The following is a 22,318-nucleotide window of genomic DNA, read 5'->3' as shown; positions in this document are numbered from 1 at the left end:
GCTATAAAAGGAAAACTGTTTGGTTGAAGCTTATGTTGCTACAACTACTCCCCCAGTTCTTCTCCATGCAGCATCTGAGTGTAAATCTCTCCTTGGCATTTGTGGGCACAATTCTCCCTGTGAATCGATTGTACAGTGAATTTCCCACTGGTGCAGTCCCCTGTGATGGCAGCACAAGGTGGGAAAGGCAGATAATCCCATAAATTTCCACCCAGGCACATTATCCCACCAGGACAGATATTGGAATGCATCTTTGAAGCTACAAAGAGCATTAAACTCAACATCTGTGTGTAATATAATTTGTCAAGTTAATGTCAAGATAATTCCTCTCCCTGTTGTTTTTTGTGTGTTCAATGTTTCATGACGTGGCCTCTCAAAAAGGAGTAACAGGGGCTGGGGTTTCCATGCTCCAGCCTGGAATGTGAAGCTGGATTTGCTATTGTAAAATGTAGGTGATATCTTTGCATTTTTCCAGCTGAAGGAAGGGTGGATTATAGGCAAATGGAGAAGAGAAACATTTGAGTTCAACACTGTGAGGTGCTTTTTAATAATTTACTGGCAGGTTTAGAGCTGTGCTAAATAATATTTAAATACTTAAGTTCTTCTTATCTATAATAATTTAGCACTAATCTTAAGTAGCCATTTAACCTGTCCAATGAAATCAAACTTTGTGCCAGTGCTGTATTTGGGAGTCTCTCACCTGCTGGTCACGACTGTGATTATTGAAGATGGATGACAGAAGGTTTGGCTGCTGCCTCTTTAGGAAATCATTTGAACCAGGACTGGAAACAGAATATTTTACTGTGTGGTGAAAAACATCTAAAGGCTGCCATTGTGTCATTCAGGCCAGAACAACCCAAAGCCCTAATGTATTTTATCTGCTGTTCTGTTCCTCAACACTATAAATAATTCATATCTGTTGGCTTAACTACTACTGGCAACTGTTATTTATTAAGAATGACTGAAATAACTATGTGGCTCAGTAGAACAGAATGCATTAGGGGCTTTAATGTGAAACAGAATAGCTAAAACATTTTGATTATCCTTTAAAGAAAAAGCCTAAACCCCTAAACCTGCCATTATCCTTTGCAGTTCTGCAAAGGACAAGTGACAGTGGGAATTAGGATGGGATCTTTCTGAGTAACTAAAGGGTTTTTCCTATAAAAGAGCACTCACCCCAATCACAGAGCCCCTTTTATCCCTCCAGCATCTTGTTCCATGGGCATCAATGTCAGTAATTGTCAGCTTGAGGTTCCAATAAAATCTTTAATGTGCCCCACTGTGTAATCTTTGAATCTGCCTGTTCTTACACATCTGCCTGTAAGATTAATTTTAAAGGTACTGCATTGTTTTTTCAAATTTGCTTTTATTTGTTTCTCTTGCATGTCATGCACAAGAGCAGCAGGATTTTCTGGGAATCAGTGCAAGGGAATTGCTGTTCCCTTGCTCCATCCCCACTTTAAGCTTAATTAATAATATCTGGCACTTCATCATTGGCTTTGAAATTGCTTTCCAGAGGTCAATAGCATTGTCCCTATTTTGCAGCCCCGGAATTCCTGCCATCAGGCAGGGCATCGGTTCAGCACAAACACAGCGTGTTCCTGCACGGAATGACAGCCTGAGATGTATCACTGCACAACACCACAATGCTTCTGCAAGTCAACTGATTATAAATGGGGCATTTGGAATAAATTTTTTATCACCAAAAAGAGTTGACATGCAGGACTTGGATGAGTAATTATCTAATCTTACATCTGGCATAAACACCCAAGCCATTTGTGTGATGAAGTGCGAGGCACAGGAGTGAGAAGGCAACGAGGGAACATTTGCTGCTGACTCAGTGGCCATAATTCTTCCGGGGTGCCTTTTGCCTTATATTTGATATTTGTTCAATGGGTTGAAAGAAGTTAAGTGATCAAATGTCATTTGGAAATCCTGGCCTGCAGCTCTGATTTTTTCTCATTTACATGAAGACAAACATTCCGACAAGAGCGTGGTTTGGGGCTGGGCTCTGTGAGGTGTTACTAAAGCTGAGCGTTTGAACAAGCACAGTTTTCACCCCTTTTTAAAGAAGTCATTTAACATTTGTTTGCCTTAATGATGATCTGCAGGAGAGAGCAGGGTATGTGTTGCTGTGGAGTATTTTATTTCATTTATTTGAAATTTAGTCATTAGCTATAACAGCAAAATGCATTTTTCTTTCTGACAGAGGATCTGGTGTGTTAATCTGATCTCTGACAAAACAGAGGCTCTGCATTGGGGGATTTTTATTTAACTTGTATTTCTGGACACATCAGATCTGTATGGAATATCCTTTCCACTTAAGGGAAGTATCAGTGGAAGTTTATTTATAACAGAGAGAAAAAAATAAGGCATGAATCAGTGGTAAGTAAATGATGTGCCTGAACTCTTCTGCAAGTTTCCTGCAACATGAACTTTTCTAGAGACTGTCATTAATATTTTATAGCAAGGAGAGAAATCATCAAAAACTCCAGCTAGGACATAAAATATCTGAAATAATAAGAATATATATAAGTGCCTTCAGAGTGAGCTTGGGCACTCTCATTGATTTTAGACAGCATCTCATTCTGGTTTGACAAAATGCAGAATTCATAAATTAAATCTGATGTATACAGTGTATGCTTTTATGCTGATGTTGGCACACTTTCAGATGTAAAATTAAATTACTTTTTCCAATAAAGCAGCATAGATTGAAGCATGGATTCCTTTCTTTGCTAATGGAACCAGGAGAAAGATATTGAATTATGCTGACTTTCAAACTGACCAAGCGCCAAAGAGAGAAAAATCAATGACATTTTTAATGTCCTGTGGAGCTTTTAAACAGGCCTCGCTCTGGCAGGGAAACTCAGTGTGAGGTAACTGCTGGTGACACTGGGTTTCCAGTGAAGAAATTCTCTTCTCCACGGAAGCAGCACCTGGCACTGATGTGGTTTTGTCCCCATTCCATTCCCAGTGGTGCCAAGTGGGCACTGAGTTTATTTTGGAGGACTCTGGACACCCTCACACCCTGAGCAGAGAATGTGCTGTGTGAACATGCAGGATAATCCTTGCAAAACAACAACAAAATCCAGAAGGATCTTTCCTTTCGTCGTAAACCCCTGAAAGTCACATGAGTGTGTAATACCAATAAATTACCTTTGTTTTGATGAATTAATGATAGGGCAAACACAGATTATTTTTTTTTCTCTGTGTTTGCATTTGCAAAGCTGAATACTAAAGATCTAAGATGCACAATCAATGCCCATCAAATAAGTGGCTTGTTGAGATCTTTAAATCTTATAATAATGTTTTTATAATTTTGTAAATTGCATTTCATAGCAGCAATTAAGATTTTATTATGAAATTATCCAGTCCCTCAGAATCTTACTCCTCAGGTAGAAAATATTCTGATTTAGATGGGGGAGAATCTATATAGATACATCCTCAGCATCTTGGTGTTGCGGTTCATGGATTGTGGTCCATTTTTCTCTGCATTCCTTCAAAGTCCAGGTTTCCCTTTCTTTTAATAACAGATGGATATAATCTGGCTGTGAAGTGCTGGGATATGATTTCCAAGAGCAAACTGTATCTTCAGCTCTTTGCTGTAATGAAGAAAACCATCCCACAGTCACTTCTGGGAATTCAATTTCTTGCAGTTATTTGGCTTCCAGCTCCTGGCAGATCCACGCTGGGTTTTGTAGGGGTTGTTTGGTTACAGGAGGTGATTCTGTCAATTTAAAAGCAGCCACAACACCAGCCCCAGAGACTGGAATATGAGTAACCTCAGAACTGCCACGCTGTGAGGATGAGTGAGAGAAATAATAGAATTTGGTTTCAAAGATAATACCCAGGCAATTTATCCAGCCAGGAGCTTCAGAGAAGCTGTTTTGTGTGGTTTGGAGTCTTCACAGTTCACCCCTCTGGTGTCAGTGCTATTTTATTGACAGTCATTGAATCACAAATGCTTATGAGGGGTTTGTGGGCAGCAAGCATTTATATTTTAGATACACACTGCCCTTCATGACATTGTACCTCATCAAAGAGACAAAGGTGACCTTTTTATTTTGTCTTGCTCACATTTTTGGTGGTTTTATGTACTGTCTTGTGCACTTCACCCTCTGGAGAAGGGAATACTGACTTGCTTCGCAGCAGAAAATGCATCAGATGTCTGAGCCTAATTCATGTGTTGAGAACAGTTTGTGAAAAGCCAAGGGTTCCCCTGGTGAAGCATCTTAATCCAGCTGTGGCAGAGGTTTTCTGATGAGCACCTCTGGTTTGTTTATTTTTTAACATCCAGTTAAGACAGACTTAACTACAGGAACATATCTATACAAAATTGATCTAGAAAACATCAGTGAGCAGAATGCAAAAGGTTAAATATTTGGTAAATGCAGTGTCTGCATAGCCAGGGACATGATAAATGTATCTGAAGCAGTGTCTTTTTGCAATGCTTGTGTATTATATTTCTGTTGCTTACAACTGTCAGCACAAGGACAGGATGGCTGGGGATGTGAGCAGGCAGCTGTCTCTGGGAGCCTATAGATAGCAGCTTCCTTGGGTAGCACGTTTGCAGCTCCTTCAAACAGATTTATCAAGCATCTTTACTGTCTCACCACTGCCAGCTCAAATGACTTCTCAAGGAGCTTTGGTTATGCAAGCTTTTAAAAGGTGCATTGTTTTTTCTATTTGTTTCTTTTTGTGTGTGTATGTGTGTGTGTGTGCCAGGTTTTTTTTTAGTAACTCACTGCAGCAGATAAATCTAGTGCAGGGTTTCACCATGTGTTAGGGGAAAAAAAATAATACTCCATTTGTCCACCGTGACCAGGCTTTAAATAAGCATCAGAACTTCCAGCAGCTGTGCAGAACAGCGGAACAGCACAGGTCAGAGAGATGCTCTGGGAGTGAGGAGAGGAGAACCTGCAGAGACGGGAGCTGGAAATAGCATCTGCTTGGCAGATCCAGAGGATACATCCATAATCATTGTAGGCTCTTGGAATGCTTCACAGAATATTCCCCTCTGAGTCCTGGGTGACCTGGAGGAGTTTGGAGACAAACAGGAGCCCCTCAGCTGGCTCCAAGTCCCTCTGGATGGCCATGGAAAACAGGAGGTGGAGGAAGGGAGGGCTGGGGAAACAGCCAAAGGAGCTTCCCAGAGAATTTCTCTGCTCATTACTGCTGCACTTCACAGCATGGGAACTTCCAATAATGAAGACTTTAAAGGCTTCTTCAAAGAGCTTCCAGGCTGTATCCAAAGCTCCATCTGGAAGAAGTCTCATGAGACTTTGGAATGTTTTGTAAATACAGGCAGGGGACAAATAAGGTTTTTCTTAAATTGAATCTGGCAAAAGTTTGCTTTCTAACGAGAGCTTGCAACAGACCACATGAGCAGGAGTGTTTCCCAAAGTGCATCCCTGGTGGAATGTTTTTTTGAAAGGGTGCAGTTAATTTGTCATCCCTACGAAGTCTTTTACTACCACAGTAAATTATAGGCCTTTTGGGAATGTGCTGTACTTGGTTCTTTTCAGGTTGTGTTTCTGGACTTGGATTGCTGGGCAAAACCAAATATGCTGCTTTATCCTGTTTGCCTGTGGATTTGTTTTGTGTTTCAGCAGACTGAATAGCATTTCTATTTAAATCATTCCTCATTCTAACTAAAACAATTGCTGTTCTGTGGTGTCAGGGGGTTCCTGAGGTAACAGGAACACTACATTTTGTGATTTGAAAGGCCCAGTTCATTTCAGTCCATTTTCCCTGCTTTGTTTGGGTTAGTGATGCCTCATCAGCTCCCCCAGACCATGACAGGCTTGGGGATTTTCAGCACTGGTGGCCTCGTTGAGGATTTTAGGCAGGGGCTGCAACATCATTTTCCCATCAGCAGTGCTAATGCTCTAGAACAGCGAGTTTTAAAAATTAGAGGTCTCTCTTGGCTGGTTTCCCCCTTTCCTGCAGCTGTTGATGACACTGTGAGTTATCCAGAGCTGTTGTTTGCATGTGTGTTCCATTTAGCGCTTCTGGCAGTGTATGAGAAAAGAGTGAGAAAAACCTAGGAAAACTATCAGAAGTCTGAAAGAAAAAAATCTTCTATAGATTGAAAATATCTTCCACTCTCATCTTGGTATTTTTCCTTTCAGTTGGGCTCTTAACAAGGAATTCCAGAGTACTTCATAAACACAGATTTAGGCCTTCTACAGCCTTCCTCCTCCTCCTCCTCCTCTCCCTGAGGAAATGACATTCTCATTCCTTGTTTGCAGATGAGGAATGAAGGTCTGAGTGGTGAAGTGACTCGTCCAAGGTCAGCTGCTGAGTTAGTGGCACAGCTATGAATAGACAAAGGCATTTTAGCTCTCAGCTCTCTGCTAAACAAGACTGTGCCCTCCCAGTTTCAATTTGTCAAACTTCATGACTAATAACATTTGAGCATCTAGAACGTGGCAGAGGAATTTCATTTCAGCAGCCAGCAGGTTACACCAGCAGCAGGGTGGAAGTTCCTCCCTGTCCCCAGGGATCCTGGTGATGCTTTTTGGGTTTTGTGAAGAGAGGACAGAACTGCTCTCCTTGGATTGCTGTTTGTGGGATGCTGGTGCTGCTCACCTGAGTGCTAAAAAGAGAGATCCCAGAGCTGACTCTTCATTTGTCTTGGTGTAGCAGTAATAAAATGTCCTCAAGAGCAGTTTGCCTTCAACAACTATTTTAAACTTCCAGTGCAATCTGCTGTTCCTTGAAGGGAAAAAGTAATTTCAACTAAAAGTGTTCTGAGGAGCCAAGTGAGAGAAGTAAATGTTGAGTAGTGCTAATCAGGAAGAGGAAGTCATCTGTCTGCATGTGGGCACTTCCCTGCTCACACGGCACAGCCCAGAAACAGCCACATAAGAAGCTTTGTGATCAACAAATGTCAAGGGCAATTAATTCTTCAGCCAGCAGTTGTTATTATTAGGACAAGGAGTGGCCAGACATAGACGGAAAGCCTTCAGCTGATTTATTTTCTCTACCTTTCCCCTCAAAATTGATCAGTTGCTCAAACCCCAGTGGTGAACTCGCATGCAATAAGAATTTTAAATTTGCCATCTCTTTTATTTTTTTCAGTAGGAGAGTCTGTATTAGATTTCGAGCACAGAGGAACAGCTCAGGGAAGGCGTTTAGGAAGTCCTCCCCACTGTAATGCTATCAGGATGGAGAGGAGTTGTGTGTTAAGCTGGTAACATAATAATATGTGGGCTGAACTAAACCCACCTCAGACTGGTTTTCTCAAACTTAATTGATGGAAACAAAGCACTTTTAGGCTTGATTTAATACCTTCCCAGAGTTATTCCAGGATTGCTGCAATGCAACTGTGGGTGTTCTAAACACACCTACGCTGCCAGAGAATCAGGAAGGATGTACTTAAAATCCTCTAATTTATCTAATAACATCTTTAGCAGCTTTCTGTGTAGGTTTAGCATTGTAATGGAAATGTATTCTTTGGCTGGATAAAGAACTGCTGTGTGGAACTGCTGGCTCTGGCTGTGAGGACATGTGAACAGCACTTGGAGCTGGGGAGGGAAATACTCTGACCTGCTACACCCCCTGTAAATGCACCTTTCACTTGTGTCATTGGTCTCTGAAGTTAAAATAATATCTAAAATTGCATATACAAGGGGTTTTGGCTCTGGGTATCAACAGACATTACTGTCTCCCCTCCCAGGTCCAGGCAGAGCAGAAATTCCTCCTTTCTGGGATATTTTTAATTTGCTGTTTAGGTCCTGAGTCTATTTTAGCCACTGTTGTTGCCCCAGTTCTTAACCAGGTTCCCTCTTTGCCCATCAGTGGATGCTCCTGGGGGGTTCTTTCTAAGTGACACAAAACAAGTTTGGTTTTTCTGAAGAGTTTCAGCATTGAGCTGGTCAGGGGAGGCCTTGGACTGGAAACAAGCTCAGATTCCTGCGGGTGCCCTGCTGGTAACTGCTGGAATAAGTATTGTATCCCGGGCATTGCAATCTCTCCCTTTTTTGGGGAATCTCATCTAACATGAGCAGAAGCAGCATCACCACATGAAAAACCTGCTCTTTGTGAGCTAAATAAAGACAGAAAAGACGAGACAGAAAATCAGCTCCTCCACGTGCCAGAAGCAAGGGATGTCCCGCTGTGTTTTCCTCCGGCTGATCGCTCCTACAGCGGGAACTGGAGCTAAATAGGATCAGAGCTGAGCTGGGGAGAGCCGGCCCTAAGGCAGCTGATTTCCCCCAGCAGAGGAGCTCCCTGGATGTGCTGCAGGAGCCCAGTGCCCACCTGGGAATTCCAGGGAAATCCTCAGGTTGGATGGGACCCTAAGGAGGTGTGAGTGGCTCCCTGTGTGACTTCCTTGTCTCATAACAATGTTGGACAAAGCTATTTATTGCTAATTTTATCTTTTAATCATTTATAGATTATGTTGAACCGAAGAAATAGTTTTAGGAAGTGTTTGTGTTTATTCCTTGGATTTCTGACTTGGAATTTTGTGGTTGATGGTTCGTTTCTGGACTGCAATTGGCACTGTGTCTCTCAGTGACCCTGTGATAGTGGAATGGCTTGGGAAAAACACCATTACCCCAATATTATCTGTGGAAATTGGAAGTTTCAGGCTGTGTCAGCAGGAAACACCTGGAGAAGTTGAGGCTGACCAATGGGAAATGTAAAGTCATAGATAAATTAAGAAGTATTAAATTCCTCTTGAATGAGAGAATGTACGTTAAAGTGGCCTTGGCTTGCTATAGATTAATTAACCTTTTGGGGATACCAGGTTTAATTAAACCACCGTGAGTTAAAGCCACTTCACTCTGGGTAGAAATCATTCCTGAAGGAGCTTTTTTACCTTATGTGCATCAGCTCCCTGTGGGTTAACCTTAACTTCCAGTGCCCCTTAGAGAGGCTTTGGACACTGAAATTTGATGAATTCTGGAACCCTGACTCCAAATCTTAGGAGAAACTGGACTTGAGTTAAAATTGTACCAGACATATGTAAAAAATGTAGTTGTGTGACAGACTCTGGAGGGTTCAAGCCTAGATTTGTAAAGAATTTTAATACAGGTTATGAACTGAAACATTAAAACTTAAACAGGGAACAGAGGAGTGCAAGAGGGCAACTAAAAGCCATCAGTGAGTCTGAGGTCTTGCTGCAGGGCTGTGGTGCTGAATGGCAAAGAAGAACTTTGGTGAAAAATGCACCCATGTCACCTTGCTGAATCACACTAAAACATCTTCTTGTGGGTTTCTCTTTTTCTTTTCCAGTAATTGCCCTTCTTTCCTGGCCTCTGCTTTAGCCAGAGCAACTTCAGATGAAGTCCTGCAGAGCGACCTCTCAGCGCATTTCCTGCCCAAGCGTGTGGACAACGCCGACGGCATCATCCGTAAGTGCCACCTAAAGGAAGCTGGACTGGAATTCTGGGAGAGGAATATCCCACAGGGCTGTGAAAAGGTTAACGGGGAGCTCACCACCACTGCTGATAGAGCTGGAGGTCTAATTTCTCTGTCAAAGCTTTCTCACCTCTGGAATCATTCTTTTAAGTGCATTTTCATGGCTGTGTCTGATGGCCCTGAATCTCTCTCTCAGCACTTTATACAATGTGGTTCTGCTGGCAAGTGCCAGTTGTCCTCCCTCATCCTTGGAGCAAAGTCAAATATATGTGGGAAGAGATAATTTAATTCCGAATTATTTCAGTCAGTGTGCTTTTTACTATGGCTTGTAAGTTTTTTAAATGGTTTTAGGAAAAGGTAGTATAAAGAGATTTTGTGATCAAAAGGAAGAAAATCCCTTTTTCTCATTTATTTATGTTGGCTGACAAGATTCTTGCAGCCTTCAGCTCAAGGTCATACACCCTAACTCATTTCAGGGCTCTGCTGGCCTAAATAACCTTGAAAATTGGCTGGATTGTTCATTACAACAAAGACCAATGTTTCTCACATGTATTGACAGGAATTCTGTCATTTAATCTTGAAAATACAGTCCCCAAACCACTTCATCCATTCCCTCCTTTTTTGATTAAAAAAAAATCCTGTAAATTATTCTGGGGATAAGGAAGATCTATAAATCTGGCTCTTCAAAAGAAAGATTTTGCTGTGTTCTCCAGAAGCCCTTGGAAACCTGAGAAACAGAAAAACATGCTCTGGGTTCCCTTTCAGTAGGTATTGCTGCCTCCTCCTGCTGAGCAGGTAAATGGAATAGATTTGTCATTGTTCTGGCTGAGCAGCCTTCATTAATTTCAAATTGAGATCTCTGAAACTTGCATAAATATTTGACAGTCTCCAAGGAAATGTTGACTAAGCCTCCACACAGAATATCTACAGAATTCAACAAAAAAGGAAAAAAGAAAGGAAAAAAACCACCACAAAACCCTCACACCTACAGAAATTGCCATTTAAATATATTTAAGGCTGTAAGACACAGATGCAAACATAGATTGAGATGGGAGCAGACTGGAGCAGGCACTAAGAATAGGGTTCCAGATGCAGTTTGTTGAGGTGAATTGTCATAATGAGCATACTTGGAAATAAAATATCCCTTTGCTTATGCAGTGTGAAGTGTTAAATTGTGAGGGTTTAGGGGGAGAGGAAGAGAGAAAACATCCTCTGGCCTGTAGTAAAGCAACACCTTCATACAAACCTTGCAATTTCAAATAATCTAAGTGATAATTTTCCAAAGCAGAACATCAGCTCAAGTGTCATAGGATGACAGAATCACAGAATGGTTTGTGACGTTAGAGATCGAGTCCCACACCCTGCCATGGGCAGGAACACCTCCCGCTATCCCAGGTTGCTCCAAGCCTGTCCAACCTGGCCTTGGACACTTCCAGGGATCCAGAGGCAGCCACAGCTCCTCTGGGCACCCTGTGCTCCATCAGTGCTTCATCAGCCACAAGTGCAAGGTTTGGCCTAGAAAACCTGAACAAAACTGGTGGCAGCAGCAGCTCCATCCTAGAGACCCTTCCAGGGGAGTCCCTGAGGAGCCTGGGGTGGGTGCTGAGAGATCTGCCCTCAGTGGTGCTGGACAGGGAGACTTTAATGCTTTGGAAGAAAGCAGAGGGAAGTGTGGCAGCTGGTGAAAATGGGGTTTCTACATCTTCAAGTCTGATGCTCAGAGTTCACCGTGCCCTGATGCTGTTTGAGCTGCTGCAGAATGTGAAACCAAGCTGAACTTCGCTGCCTGGCTTTAATATCCAGTTCTATGCCAGTTTTTTTATGAACCCAGAAAGATTTTTACTCTGTGTAATACAAGGAGACATTTACCTGATTTGCCTCAAGTTTGAATTTGCCAGAAGGAAAAAAAAAAACTATTTCATATTTCCTTAGTGGCACATTTCACTCTGAGAATTGTAACGTGACAAATCATGTCCTGTACTTAGGAGTGGTGAAAGCAGTTCTTGGTGTGCTGGTGGAAAGAAATGAGAAACTCCATGACAAAAGAATGCAAATCATAAAAGAAGGAAGACTGGCTGGAGTCCACACGTGTAGGATTGCAAGAACAGGGGTCTGTTATATTTGGGGTGACCATGTGTTTTTGGATATCTGAGTCACAGGCCATGACTCCTCTCTTCCAGCTGCACTGGAGAGGAGCAAGAGATTTTCCATGAGAACTGAATGATGCTGGATTTCTTTTTTGAAAGGTCAGGTTAAGGACATTTGGATTTGGGGTTTGTTTGTGGAGGAAGAAAATCACGTGGAAGTTTGGCATTGTTAAGGAAGCACCAAAGGAGGCTGGATAGCAGGACCTGGTGGTGGTATCAAATTTGCAGGAGATGTCACAAAGCACATCATCATGTCCCAGGTTCTAGGAGATGGATCCTGGAGATCTCCAAAGACATCTAGAGTTCTTAAATTAAGGAAAACCTTGGTCTTGGTTCTGACCCCTGTTGTCACACTGTCCATGTTTTCAACACAGCTTATAAAATATGGCACTAAAAAAGCAGGATCTGATTCTTGGTATTCTTTCTACTCTCGTTCTGCCCTGTCATCTTTGGGAGCAGCAATGCCTGAGCTGGATTTCCCACTAGCTGTGGTGCAGCTCAGCATTACTTCCAGCCTTGGGGATTTGGGAACAGCAGGAGGGAAATTAAATTCTCCGTGACACAACCGCAGTGTCAGCTGAGTCAGCTCTGGCTCAGCACGGCAACATTAACAATTGATGAGTAATTTCCAGCTGTGAGGGGGTGGTTTTTATTGTGGTATTTTATTATTCTCCTGTTTTAACCTCACGAGCAGTTACTGATGATGCTGATACCACACACGGTGCCCTGGGAAGGGTGGTGAGGATCTCAGCAGGGTTCACTGCCATCCTCCTGCAGAGGTGCCACAGCCACGTGACTCTGCCATGTGCCCACTTCACCCCTGCCCAGTGGGGACAAATGGGAGAGCAGAATCTGTGGGCTTTCCTCTGGAAAACAGAACTTGGACACCTCAGGTTGGACGTGTTCCCTCTCGAAATACGTTACCCAAAGAGATTTCTGGTGGCCCCAGTGAGAGCAGTACAGGTGGGGTAAGGAAGCCCCACACTCACACTGTGGCAGTGGTGGGATGACCCAGTTGTTTCATTTCCACCCCTTGGTTTTAAAGCTGTGTGATCAAGGAGCTAAGGTTCCTTTTGGTTATTTATCCAGTGTATTTTCAGCTTAATGCCTCTTGATTGAACCAACTCATAATCAACAGAGCTGGGACAGTATCTTGTTCCTAAGGGTCTTGGTGTCCTGTCCCTGTAGACCTAGGACAGAAATTTGTAAATGCTGCTCTTTAGGCTCTTCACAGAATTCCTGTGAACCAAGAGATGCTGCAACTTTCCCCCTCCTCCCTGCATGTGAGCCCCTCCTCCTCCAGGAGTGATTGGCACTCCTGGATTGCTGCTGTTTAGCTTTGAAGATCCCTGGCTTTGGTGAGCGATCATGAACAAAGAGATTTCGATGTGTTCAGCTCTGATGCTGACTTCCTGTTTTCCTCTCCTGAATTTCAGAACAAATGTCAAATGCCTGAGTTTTCACATTTTAAAATGACAGTTTCTCAGGAGTGACAGTTCAGCATTTTCTTAAATTTGAGGCCTTTATGGATTTCTCATTTGCTCACACAGATTTCTCTGACACGCCGTTGTCAGGAATACAGGAATAATAGAAAATCTGGAAATAGCTAAGAAGGCACCTGTGCACTGCTGAAAGTGCACAAAACATCTTAAAATGGCTCTACTAATTTCTGCAGATTTTTTCCACTGTCTTGCCTCAGCTCTGCAATGAAATGATGTTTAGAATAGGGAATTTGGTCCAAACCCAGTGTGTCATTGTCACGGAGGGTGGGTTTTGTAGGTGGCACCCCGTGCTATGACAAAGTCAGAGCTGCACCACTCTGGGCAGGGCCACGCCAGGGATCCAACACTTTTTGTGCCTTTCGTTTTCTCTGCTGCTGCAAATGAGCTCCCCAAAGGCACAGGGAAATGTTTAAGTTAAAAAGACAAACAAACAATGAGCTGCTTACTGATGAATGCTGATTATGGTGAGTTTGGCTCCCTCTTTTCATGCATCAGAGCCCAGAATTTCCCTGCTGACATCAACTGCTTGGCTAAAATGGTTTTGTTTCATCTTTCTAATGTATGCAAGGGAGAAAACTCTGACTTAATAACACTCTCAAGGCTTTCATTTGTGGTTTGTGCCTCCCCCAGAGATCGAGACGGTGAAGTTGGCCCGTTTAGTTTATAGCAAACTGCACGAGATCTGCAGCAACTGGGTGAAAGATTTCCCCCTGCAGCCCAAGCCCCACCGCTACTACGAGACCTCCATCCACGCCATCAAGAACATGCGCAGGAAGATGGAGGACAAGCACGTCTGCATCCCTGACTTCAACATGCTCTTCAACCTCGAGGTGAGCACAGAGCACGTGGGAGACACAGATTCTGTGATCAGTGGGTTCCATCCTGGGAAAGCAGGAGGTTTTCCACCGAGGAAGTGAAAGGTGATGGACCTGAGGAGGGTTGGCAGCTGGTGTTCACCAGGTCATCTCACACTTCATCTCTGAAGGCACTGGGCAGCTGGGGGTGGGTCTGCTCTGCTTTTCAATCCTTCCTCTTGGGAGGAAGAAGCCAAAAGCAAAAATAAGGAAATTAAGTAAAAAACCCAAAACAAACCCAGAACTTACAGAACTACGGGGTGCAGCTCACACACTTCCAGAAATGTGAGTAGTTTGGTGGAACTAAAGCTTGTCTTCCGTTAATTTCTTGATGTGGCCATTGGTCAAACACTCATTCTTGCTCTTCCTTAAGATATAAAACTGGACACTGAGGAATGGAAAGTAAAAGAAAATGACAATAATTTTACCTTAAGGATCAAATTGCTGCATAATTTCCTCTTTATTATACCCTGTCACTTTAATAAAAATCTTCTGCCCCATCCACATTCTTACCTTTAAATGATATTAATGCAAACAGAGGCAGATGTTTCCTTTGCCTGTCAATTGTCAGCTTTCTTATTCCAATTTGTGTTGGAGCCCATTACCTAAAAATTACAATGTGCAAATATTCCAGTCACTGAGCTGGCTGTCAAGGTTGAATTGGCTCTGTCAGTGGGTTGGTGTTGTGTGTGTGAATAGGCACAGGAGTTGCTGTCTCCTGGTACCACGTTGTTTCTCTGAACAGAGGAGAGGAAGCTGAGAAAACTGCCTTGAAGATGAGTGATTTTGCTGTATTTGATTTGTGAATGTAATCACAATTTTCTGATGAGAGACCACATGCAGTTTTTTTAAAACACAGGCATTTAAGACGATATGTTTTAGATTTAAGGAAAAAAAGAAGAGTGAAAGCAGAGGCTGGCTGGCTTCACATTTTAACACTACTGGCATTCTATCCCTGGTGGATTCCAATCATGATGTAGGCTTCATGCAAACTGTATTCGATGTTCTTCTCTCTCTGTGGTTTTTGCAGTCACAAAATCTCTTGCACAATTTGATGAGAATGGCACTTCCTATTTGAGTTGTGTGACTGAGCTGTAACAAATGGGACCTAAGGAGCACTGAGAGCACTTCACAGGGGATTCTGGCAAGGCATCTCTTGCACTTTGCAGGTAGAATTCAACAACAAGGTGCAAATTTCCCATTGATGCAAGTGCAGGTGGTCAGTTTGCTTTTCCAGTGGAAATTCTGTCTCTAATTGCAATTTAATGAGGACAGCACAAATCCCAGTTCAAAGCTTTAAGACAATCCAATGAGCTGTTTGTGTTGCTTTCACCTGAGATTTTTCCTCCCTGTGTTTCCACTGACAGGACCAAGAAGAACAAGCTTATTTTGCAGTGTTTGATGGTCATGGAGGAGTGGATGCTGCCATCTATGCCTCCATCCACCTGCATGTGAACATGGTCCACCAGGAGATGTTCCAGCACGACCCAGCCGAGGCTCTGTGCCGAGCCTTCCGCGTGACCGACGAGCGCTTTGTGCAGAAGGCAGCCAGGGAGGTGAGGGACTCTGGAAGCATTCATTAAATCCTGCCTCTTCAGAGGGGGGCTCCAGGCACAGTAGAATCAGCACAGAGCTGTCCATGCAGCTGTCTGTCCATAGTTTCACATCCCATAAAAATGTCAGCTCCTGCTTCTCACAGCTTCCAGCTCCTCTGAAGGATGCTGCTGGCATTCCCACACTCACCTGCCTGCCAGGCTCAGTCCTTGGGCTCACTAACACACAGCTGTGCCTGTCAGTAGCAGGAGCAGCCCCAGCAGTGCCCAGCTCCTGGCAGGTGGGTCCCATGCCAGGGATGTCATGGGGCACGTTCCTGTTCAGACAGGTTGGCTCCAAGGGACTGTTAGTGAGCACTCGTAGCCGTAGGGAAAGCACTGCCTGTTCCTCCCTGGGAATAGACTCTGTGCTACAGTTTCAACATGTTCTGTCCCCGAGTTAAGTAAGAAAATGCTTTGAAATGGAAATGTATTTTTTTTGCAGAGCCTGCGCTGTGGAACCACCGGGGTGGTGACTTTCATCCGAGGGAATATGCTGCATGTGGCTTGGCTGGGGGACTCCCAGGTCATGCTTGTGAGGAAAGGCCAAGCTGTGGAGCTGATGAAACCCCACAAACCAGATCGAGAGGTGAGATGGGCCTGTCTAAACACCCCTGGGCAGTGACCAGCACAGGCACCAGCGTTGGGGGAGCGCTGCCATGCCAGGATCTCCTTGAGCAGTAGTGCATGTTCCACTTACCCTGGTTTGTTTGGATCTATGTGCAAATCCTTTGTTTCATGGGGCCTGCCATGTCTGTGAAAATCCAGATATTGATGGGAGTGTTGAGTGTGTGATGCAGCTCTGACTGCTCTGCCCAAACCTCTCTTGTGTTGCTGTTCAGGATGAGAAGAAGCGAATCGAGGCCCTGGGTGGCTGCGTGGTCTGGTTTGGAGCCTGGAGGGTGAATGGGAGCCTCTCTGTCTCCAGAGCTATTGGTAAGAGAGCCTTCATTCCTTTTTGAGACTTGCTTTGCTTTTTAACTATAAAATTTTAATTTTCTAGTCATCAAAATTTGACATACAGCTGAAGATAGACCTCTGAGCAATAACTTCTATTTTTCCCCCTACAGTCTGAGGGAGTAATTTTCAAATAATTGCTTTAACTTGGGGTAAGAGTCATTGGCTCCACACTGAGTTAATAAAGGGCTGCTGGAAGCTGTGGCTGCAAACCCACAGTTGTGTTTCTCTGCTGCTCTTCCACAGGAGATGCTGAGCACAAGCCATACATCTGTGGGGACGCAGACTCTGCCTCCACGGTGCTGGATGGCTCTGAAGACTACCTCATTCTGGCCTGCGATGGCTTCTACGACACAGTCAACCCCGATGAGGCAGTCAAAGTGGTGGCTGACCATCTGAAGGAGAATAACGGTGACAGCAGCATGGTAGCACATAAATTGGTGGCATCTGCTCGGGATGCCGGCTCCAGCGACAACATCACTGTCATCGTGGTGTTTCTCAGGGACATGAATGCGGCCGTCGCGGTCAGCGAGGAATCGGACTGGACAGAGAACTCTTTCCAAGGTGGTCAAGAAGACAACGGGGAAGACAAGGAGAACCATGGAGACTGCAAACGGCCGTGGCCCCAGCACCAGTGCTCAGCACCTGCAGATTTAGGCTATGAAGGACGAGTGGACTCCTTCACTGACAGAACTAGCTTAAGCATAGGGTCCAGCGTTAACCCCATGGATGATCAAGGCTATTTAGACCTGACAAAAACAGAAACTAGTACACCTCAGAGTGCCAAATGTCTGCCACCAGTCCAAGCGTTTAGTCCTGGCATACCAAAGAGTGCGGGTTCGATCAGCAGCTCCCCGGTGAAGAGCGAGTCCCCGGAGCTCAGCGTGTCCTCGGGCTGCGGCCGGAGCGATCGCAGGGAGGACAGGCAGGATGCCGCCCCTCTGAGTTCGGGTGCTGCAGAGCAGGGCATCTACAGGGTCAGGGGTTTATCCCCCGTCTTCTCGGGGCTGGAAGATGAACTGTTCAAATCCTTGGGAAAACGAGCTGCGTTCCCTCATTTCCGGCTCTGCAATGGGAAGAGGCGGCGAGGAGCCAGGCTCAAACCAAAGTTTCACACGCTGCTCTGGGCTCACGAGCCTTCCCAGGGAGAAGGATCCGGCCTGGCCTTCCCTGCCCGGGGCCGCAGGAGCAGGAGGGCGTTGGCCCGATCCTCCCCGTGGCAGAGGCTGCCCAGCCACGGCTCTTACAGCGAGTGTTTGATGCGAAGACAAAGTCATTGTATACCAGACCCACACCTTCATCAATGCTGTAAAATGTAACCACTCCCTCGTGTTCCCCCTGTCAGACTCCCAAAGTAGACATTCCCAAAATAAAACTGGCATCATCAGAAAGCGAATAAGAGGTGGGCATTTCCGAACTGTACTCCAGTCCCCTGCCAAGCTCAACCCCTGTGTAAATAGATCTAGGAATTAACCAATGTAGTTGTTTCAATCTCTAACAAAGTTTGGTGGTGGTGCCACCCCCAGCAATGCCGCAGCCGCCCGACCACCCGCACACACGAGTGTCCAGCCACATCCAGCAGGGAGAGCCCAGCAGCCGCTGCACGTGGACAGACAACGCCAGGGCACGGTCCCTAAACACGCAGAAGGTTGCACCTGCCTGAGAAATGTCTGTGGAGCAATACTCAAGGAACGATCTGGGTTAGAACTGCCAAATATTTTCAGAGCGGGGGGAAGTTTCCATAGAGTCGAGGTGTGGGGGTTTTTTTTGGGTTTTTGTTTTTCTTTTCGTGTTCTGCTTTCTGTTTATTCCAGGTGAGCGTTAAGATGAATTAGAAAACTACATCCACTTTTGCAGGTAGACGACTAAAAGCCATACAGGGTTTACCAGGTACCTTAGGAATGGACTCACTAAGCTCCTGCTGCTCTGGTCTCAGACTCCCATCGAGGTACAGACTCATAATTTACTTTTTTTTTTCATGTAATATAAAATGCAGAGTATGAAAAGAACTTTTCTTGCAGTTTAAAAAAAAAAAATTTCCTATGGCTGGAGGTGCAGTGTAGGGAATTTCGTATCTTTCTGGTGCTTTTAGTGGCATTTTTCTCATTTCTCAGTTTAGGAAATTGTTCTCAATGAGTTGAACATGATTGTGCTTAATGCTTTGAGCCAACCTCTTCCCACCTTAACTTCATCTCAGGTCTTAAAAGAACCCAACCCGTGGAGGTGTCCAGTCCCACCCTGTGTCCCCGCACAGATCAGGAGCTGTTGGATGAGCTGTGTGGTTCTGGTGAGGATTCCCAGGTGGCAAAGGCAGCATTTCACATCCAGTGGCAGCAGGAAGGATGCAGCAGCACGGCTGCCACGGGGTGTGCTCAGGGTGTGTAGGGATGGATGCCGGAGCAATCCAAAGGGGATGGAAATGCCGAGGAGGCAGCAGAGCAGGGGCTGCGCTGCGGCTTCAGCAGAGAGGGCGGAATTCAGTGCCTGGGCAGGGCTCTGCTCCGGCTCCCCCGGCTCCAGGAGGGCCAGGGAGGAACTCAGCTGCCCTTCTTTGCATAAGCAGCGGCCACCAGCCCCTCCCAGCTCCCGAGGTGAGGTCACACCCTTAGGGGAGCCGCTAATTGGGACATAAATAAGCGGCCGATTCCCATCAGCTCCACTAAGTCCAGATCCCGTTCCTACCTTGTTACAGCGATGCATTGGGAGGAGTATGAATAAAGTAAGTCTTCATAGGCACTTAGTGAACAATTCATATCATTTTAGCAGTAACAATAGCAGTATTAGTGTTTAGCTAGAATTTGCAAAGTATTTTAATATTAAGTAGTCAAGAAAATGATTCAACACGGCGAGATGGCGAGGCTTGAATTCTGCCAATTTCCGCTGCTTCTCTCTTTGATGCACTATTTTAAAAGCAATCTGATGAACAGCAAAAGGCTTTGTGAGCAACCAGGAGTTGGAGTGTGGCTTTAGATTCCTTTGATCTTTTTCAAACTTTGTTTTAATCTTATGGGATCATTGGCTCTTATCTGCCATCTTATTCTGCCTTAGCTGTTGTCAACGTTCTCTTTAGCTGCAGCTTCTGTTCCAAGTCAGATTTACCGAGGAAATTTGAGAAACCATGAAATGGTAAAATATGCAACTCTGGGGCATCTCTGTGGTGCCTTTGTTTTAAATTATTCACAGTAATAATGACTTACTGAAAGTCCATCTTTAGCTGACTGTCATGTTCCAGAGAGAAAGGTGGTGTAAGTGCAATTCCTGATGTGAGTAAATTAGAATGCAAACCCATCACGGATGATAAAACTTCTTCCCAGTCTGCAGGAGCAGTTGAAGAGCACTGGACTGCATGTGTGCTGTTTTGGGAAGGATCTAGCTTTTTTAGGTGTGGATTCATAAATGGTAATTCTGCGACTCATCCCATTTATCTTGCTAGGAGAAAAAAAATTCCACCATCATAGTTGCAGTGTGGTCAGGTAAAACCATTGTATAGATAGAGCAAGTGTTCATTTCTTCACTAACTGCATATTTATAGAGTAGATAGGAACCATTTGTAAGGTAAGTCCTTTAAAGTTCTATAATATTAAAAGTAGTGGTTATTGGTCTGATTATGCTGCTCTTGATTCTACACACTAGACAAAAAGCAGTGCTTGTGAAATGCAGTGTTTTCTCTTAATGCCACTGGTGATAGGAAGTAGTTCCTTCAGTTCAAACTCCTGTGCCCTTATCTGCTGCTTGCTGACGTAAGCAATAATCCCTCTCTAACGGTATCTAAGTGTTCTGTATCTCGTACCTTGATCGTCTATCTGGTGACAGTGTAAAATATTAGGCTAATAGAGAAGTATCTCATTGTATTTATTAACTGTTGATACTGAGATTCAGTCTGTGACCTGTGTTTTGTATTTTTATCGTGTATCTTAGTGGTGGTGAAAATTTGTACAACAAATCTTTCCAATAAAGAGCTGAAGTATCCCTTTTCCGCGTTCACACAACCCCGCATCCCTCTCGGTCGACGTGGTGACCGTGGTTGCAGAACCAGGAGGTGGCAGTGACAACATGACTTTAGTTTTGTTCTGTTTCAGTTGTGGTGATTTTGAGGAAGGGGCTCGGGGCTGGTTTGCCTGGAGCCGCTCAAAACTCGCTCGTAAGCTCTTCACTGTGAGCGCCGTGGGGCTCCCGCGCCAGGAGGGGCCGCGGTGCTTTTCCAACCCTGAGGAATGTGTGCGGTGCAGAGAGCAGAATAGCACCAGAGCAGGGAGCTCTTCACCCATTTTCCATTTGCACTAGAGGTGGGTGGAAACGCACGTGTGGAACTTTTCCTTACCTAGAAGTGCCATCCATTGTCCTTGCGAGTGAAAACCGTTCCGTAGCTGAGCTGAGCGCGGTGGCGCCGCAGCGCTGGAGGACAATGTCCAAGCAGACTTTAACTTACACCACGTTTCTGGTGGTGCATCATCCTAGAAACTCCGCCTGTTTTTGGAGCACTGTGTGTCAGTTGTCCCATGGGCAGATGAGGCACAAGGAGTTGTGTGCATAGACATGGCTGCTGTAGTTCAGGTCCACTCTCTCCTCACCAAATCCTCCCCACCCCAAGATTCTGCGGGAATAAAGCAAAATGAGAAAGATTGGTCTAAATTAGGGGCTGTTTTAGCACAATTTCACTCAGCACTTAGTCACATAAACAAAGCCATCCAAGGGGATACTGCAGCTTTGTTCATGTCTGTAATTTAGGGCAATCTTTCTTTAATTCACATCCTCTTTGCGACAGGAACAAAACTTTCTACCCTCGTATCATGTGCAATAATAAGGAAGCATTAACACGACCTCGGACTCCGATGTCCGTGCCCCTCCCCAGCCCTGGCACAGCCCTTGCCAGCATTAAAGCTAAAGACAAACAACCCCCACCTGTCAGGGTCTCGTACAACCCTTGTGTCGTGTCCGGTTTTTCCTCTCCTTCCCTCTGAAGACACCTCGGGATGAGAACAGGGGAGGTGGCTGAGCTCACCCTGAGTGCTGCTGCTCGTGGCCAGCCAGGCACGGTCTCAGCTCCTGGGTGCTCCTGCTGACCTTTCTGTAGCACCTTGTTCATGAAACATGTTCTTGATGAAGTGAATAAATTCAAGCTAAATCATGTACAAGCGTTGGGACTTCTCCATTTTAGAGTTTCGTTCTAACCATGTATTAGTCATGCATATTTTATTTATGAAAGCTGTTTATACAGGAAAAACTGTTGAAATTTTACCAATATCTTAATAAAACAGTAATTTAAACCACACTCCAGATAGTCTGGTTATTGAAGAGCTAACAAAGGCAGCAAGCAGCTGTGCCTTTAGTGTGGTGAAAGGGGGTTTTCTTTGTGGGATATGGAACTGGAGTTACTCTGTTGAGCTCTGGCTTCCATGCGGCTGCTCAGGGCCCATTGTAGTCAAAGGGAATGGGGCTATTATGGCACAGCCCAAGGAGATCAGTGTCTTCCAAGCCCTTTTTTCCCCCCCTGCTCTTTCCAAACCAGCTCTGAATAAGCTTCCATAAAAGGTGAGCAAAGCAACAGCTCCTCTCTCGCCCTTCCAACAGCTGGGCACCAGCTCCAGAGCAGCCCCTGTGCCTCAGTGGTCATTTCCTTCAGCTTGGGCCTCTCACTGGGAGTAAAGCAGAGCTCCCTGACCCCGGTAACTGAGCTGTGTGCAGGGATCACCACAGCCCCAAACACTCACAAGGCACCTCCAGGGCGTGGGCCTGGCCCTGGCCCCCTCCAGGCTCAGCACTGGCACAGGATCGGCTCCCTCTGCAGCCGAGTAACAGCAGCTTGGGGGAAAACCCCACATCCTTCTCCATTCCTGCTTGAATCAAGGAGATCTAAGCACTTGGTGTAGCTTCTACAAATAGAATCCCAGAGGGAT

At 45.0% G+C, this 22,318-nt stretch overlaps 1 protein-coding gene across 1 annotated transcript in view; it reads left to right on the top strand.

Moving 5' to 3' along the window:
* Nucleotides 1-21,693, top strand: part of PPM1E (protein phosphatase, Mg2+/Mn2+ dependent 1E) — a 60,665-nt gene extending 38,972 nt beyond the window's left edge. Inside the window, exons 2-7 of the mRNA XM_005525919.3 lie at nt 9,244-9,362; nt 13,649-13,848; nt 15,240-15,428; nt 15,910-16,053; nt 16,307-16,400; nt 16,668-21,693. Coding sequence (XP_005525976.2) covers nt 9,244-9,362; nt 13,649-13,848; nt 15,240-15,428; nt 15,910-16,053; nt 16,307-16,400; nt 16,668-17,740 — 1,819 coding nt within the window. The 3' untranslated portion in view covers nt 17,741-21,693. The remainder of the gene's footprint in view (nt 1-9,243; nt 9,363-13,648; nt 13,849-15,239; nt 15,429-15,909; nt 16,054-16,306; nt 16,401-16,667) is intronic.
* The last annotated feature ends 625 nt before the right edge of the window (nt 21,694-22,318 follow it).

The sequence above is a fragment of the Pseudopodoces humilis genome, chromosome 23 (assembly GCF_049639895.1).
Source record: "Pseudopodoces humilis isolate 2021_Gansu_Grassland_sample_001 chromosome 23, ASM4963989v1, whole genome shotgun sequence".
Classification (NCBI taxonomy): domain Eukaryota; kingdom Metazoa; phylum Chordata; class Aves; order Passeriformes; family Paridae; genus Pseudopodoces; species Pseudopodoces humilis.
This window is presented reverse-complemented; position numbering and strand designations above follow the sequence as displayed.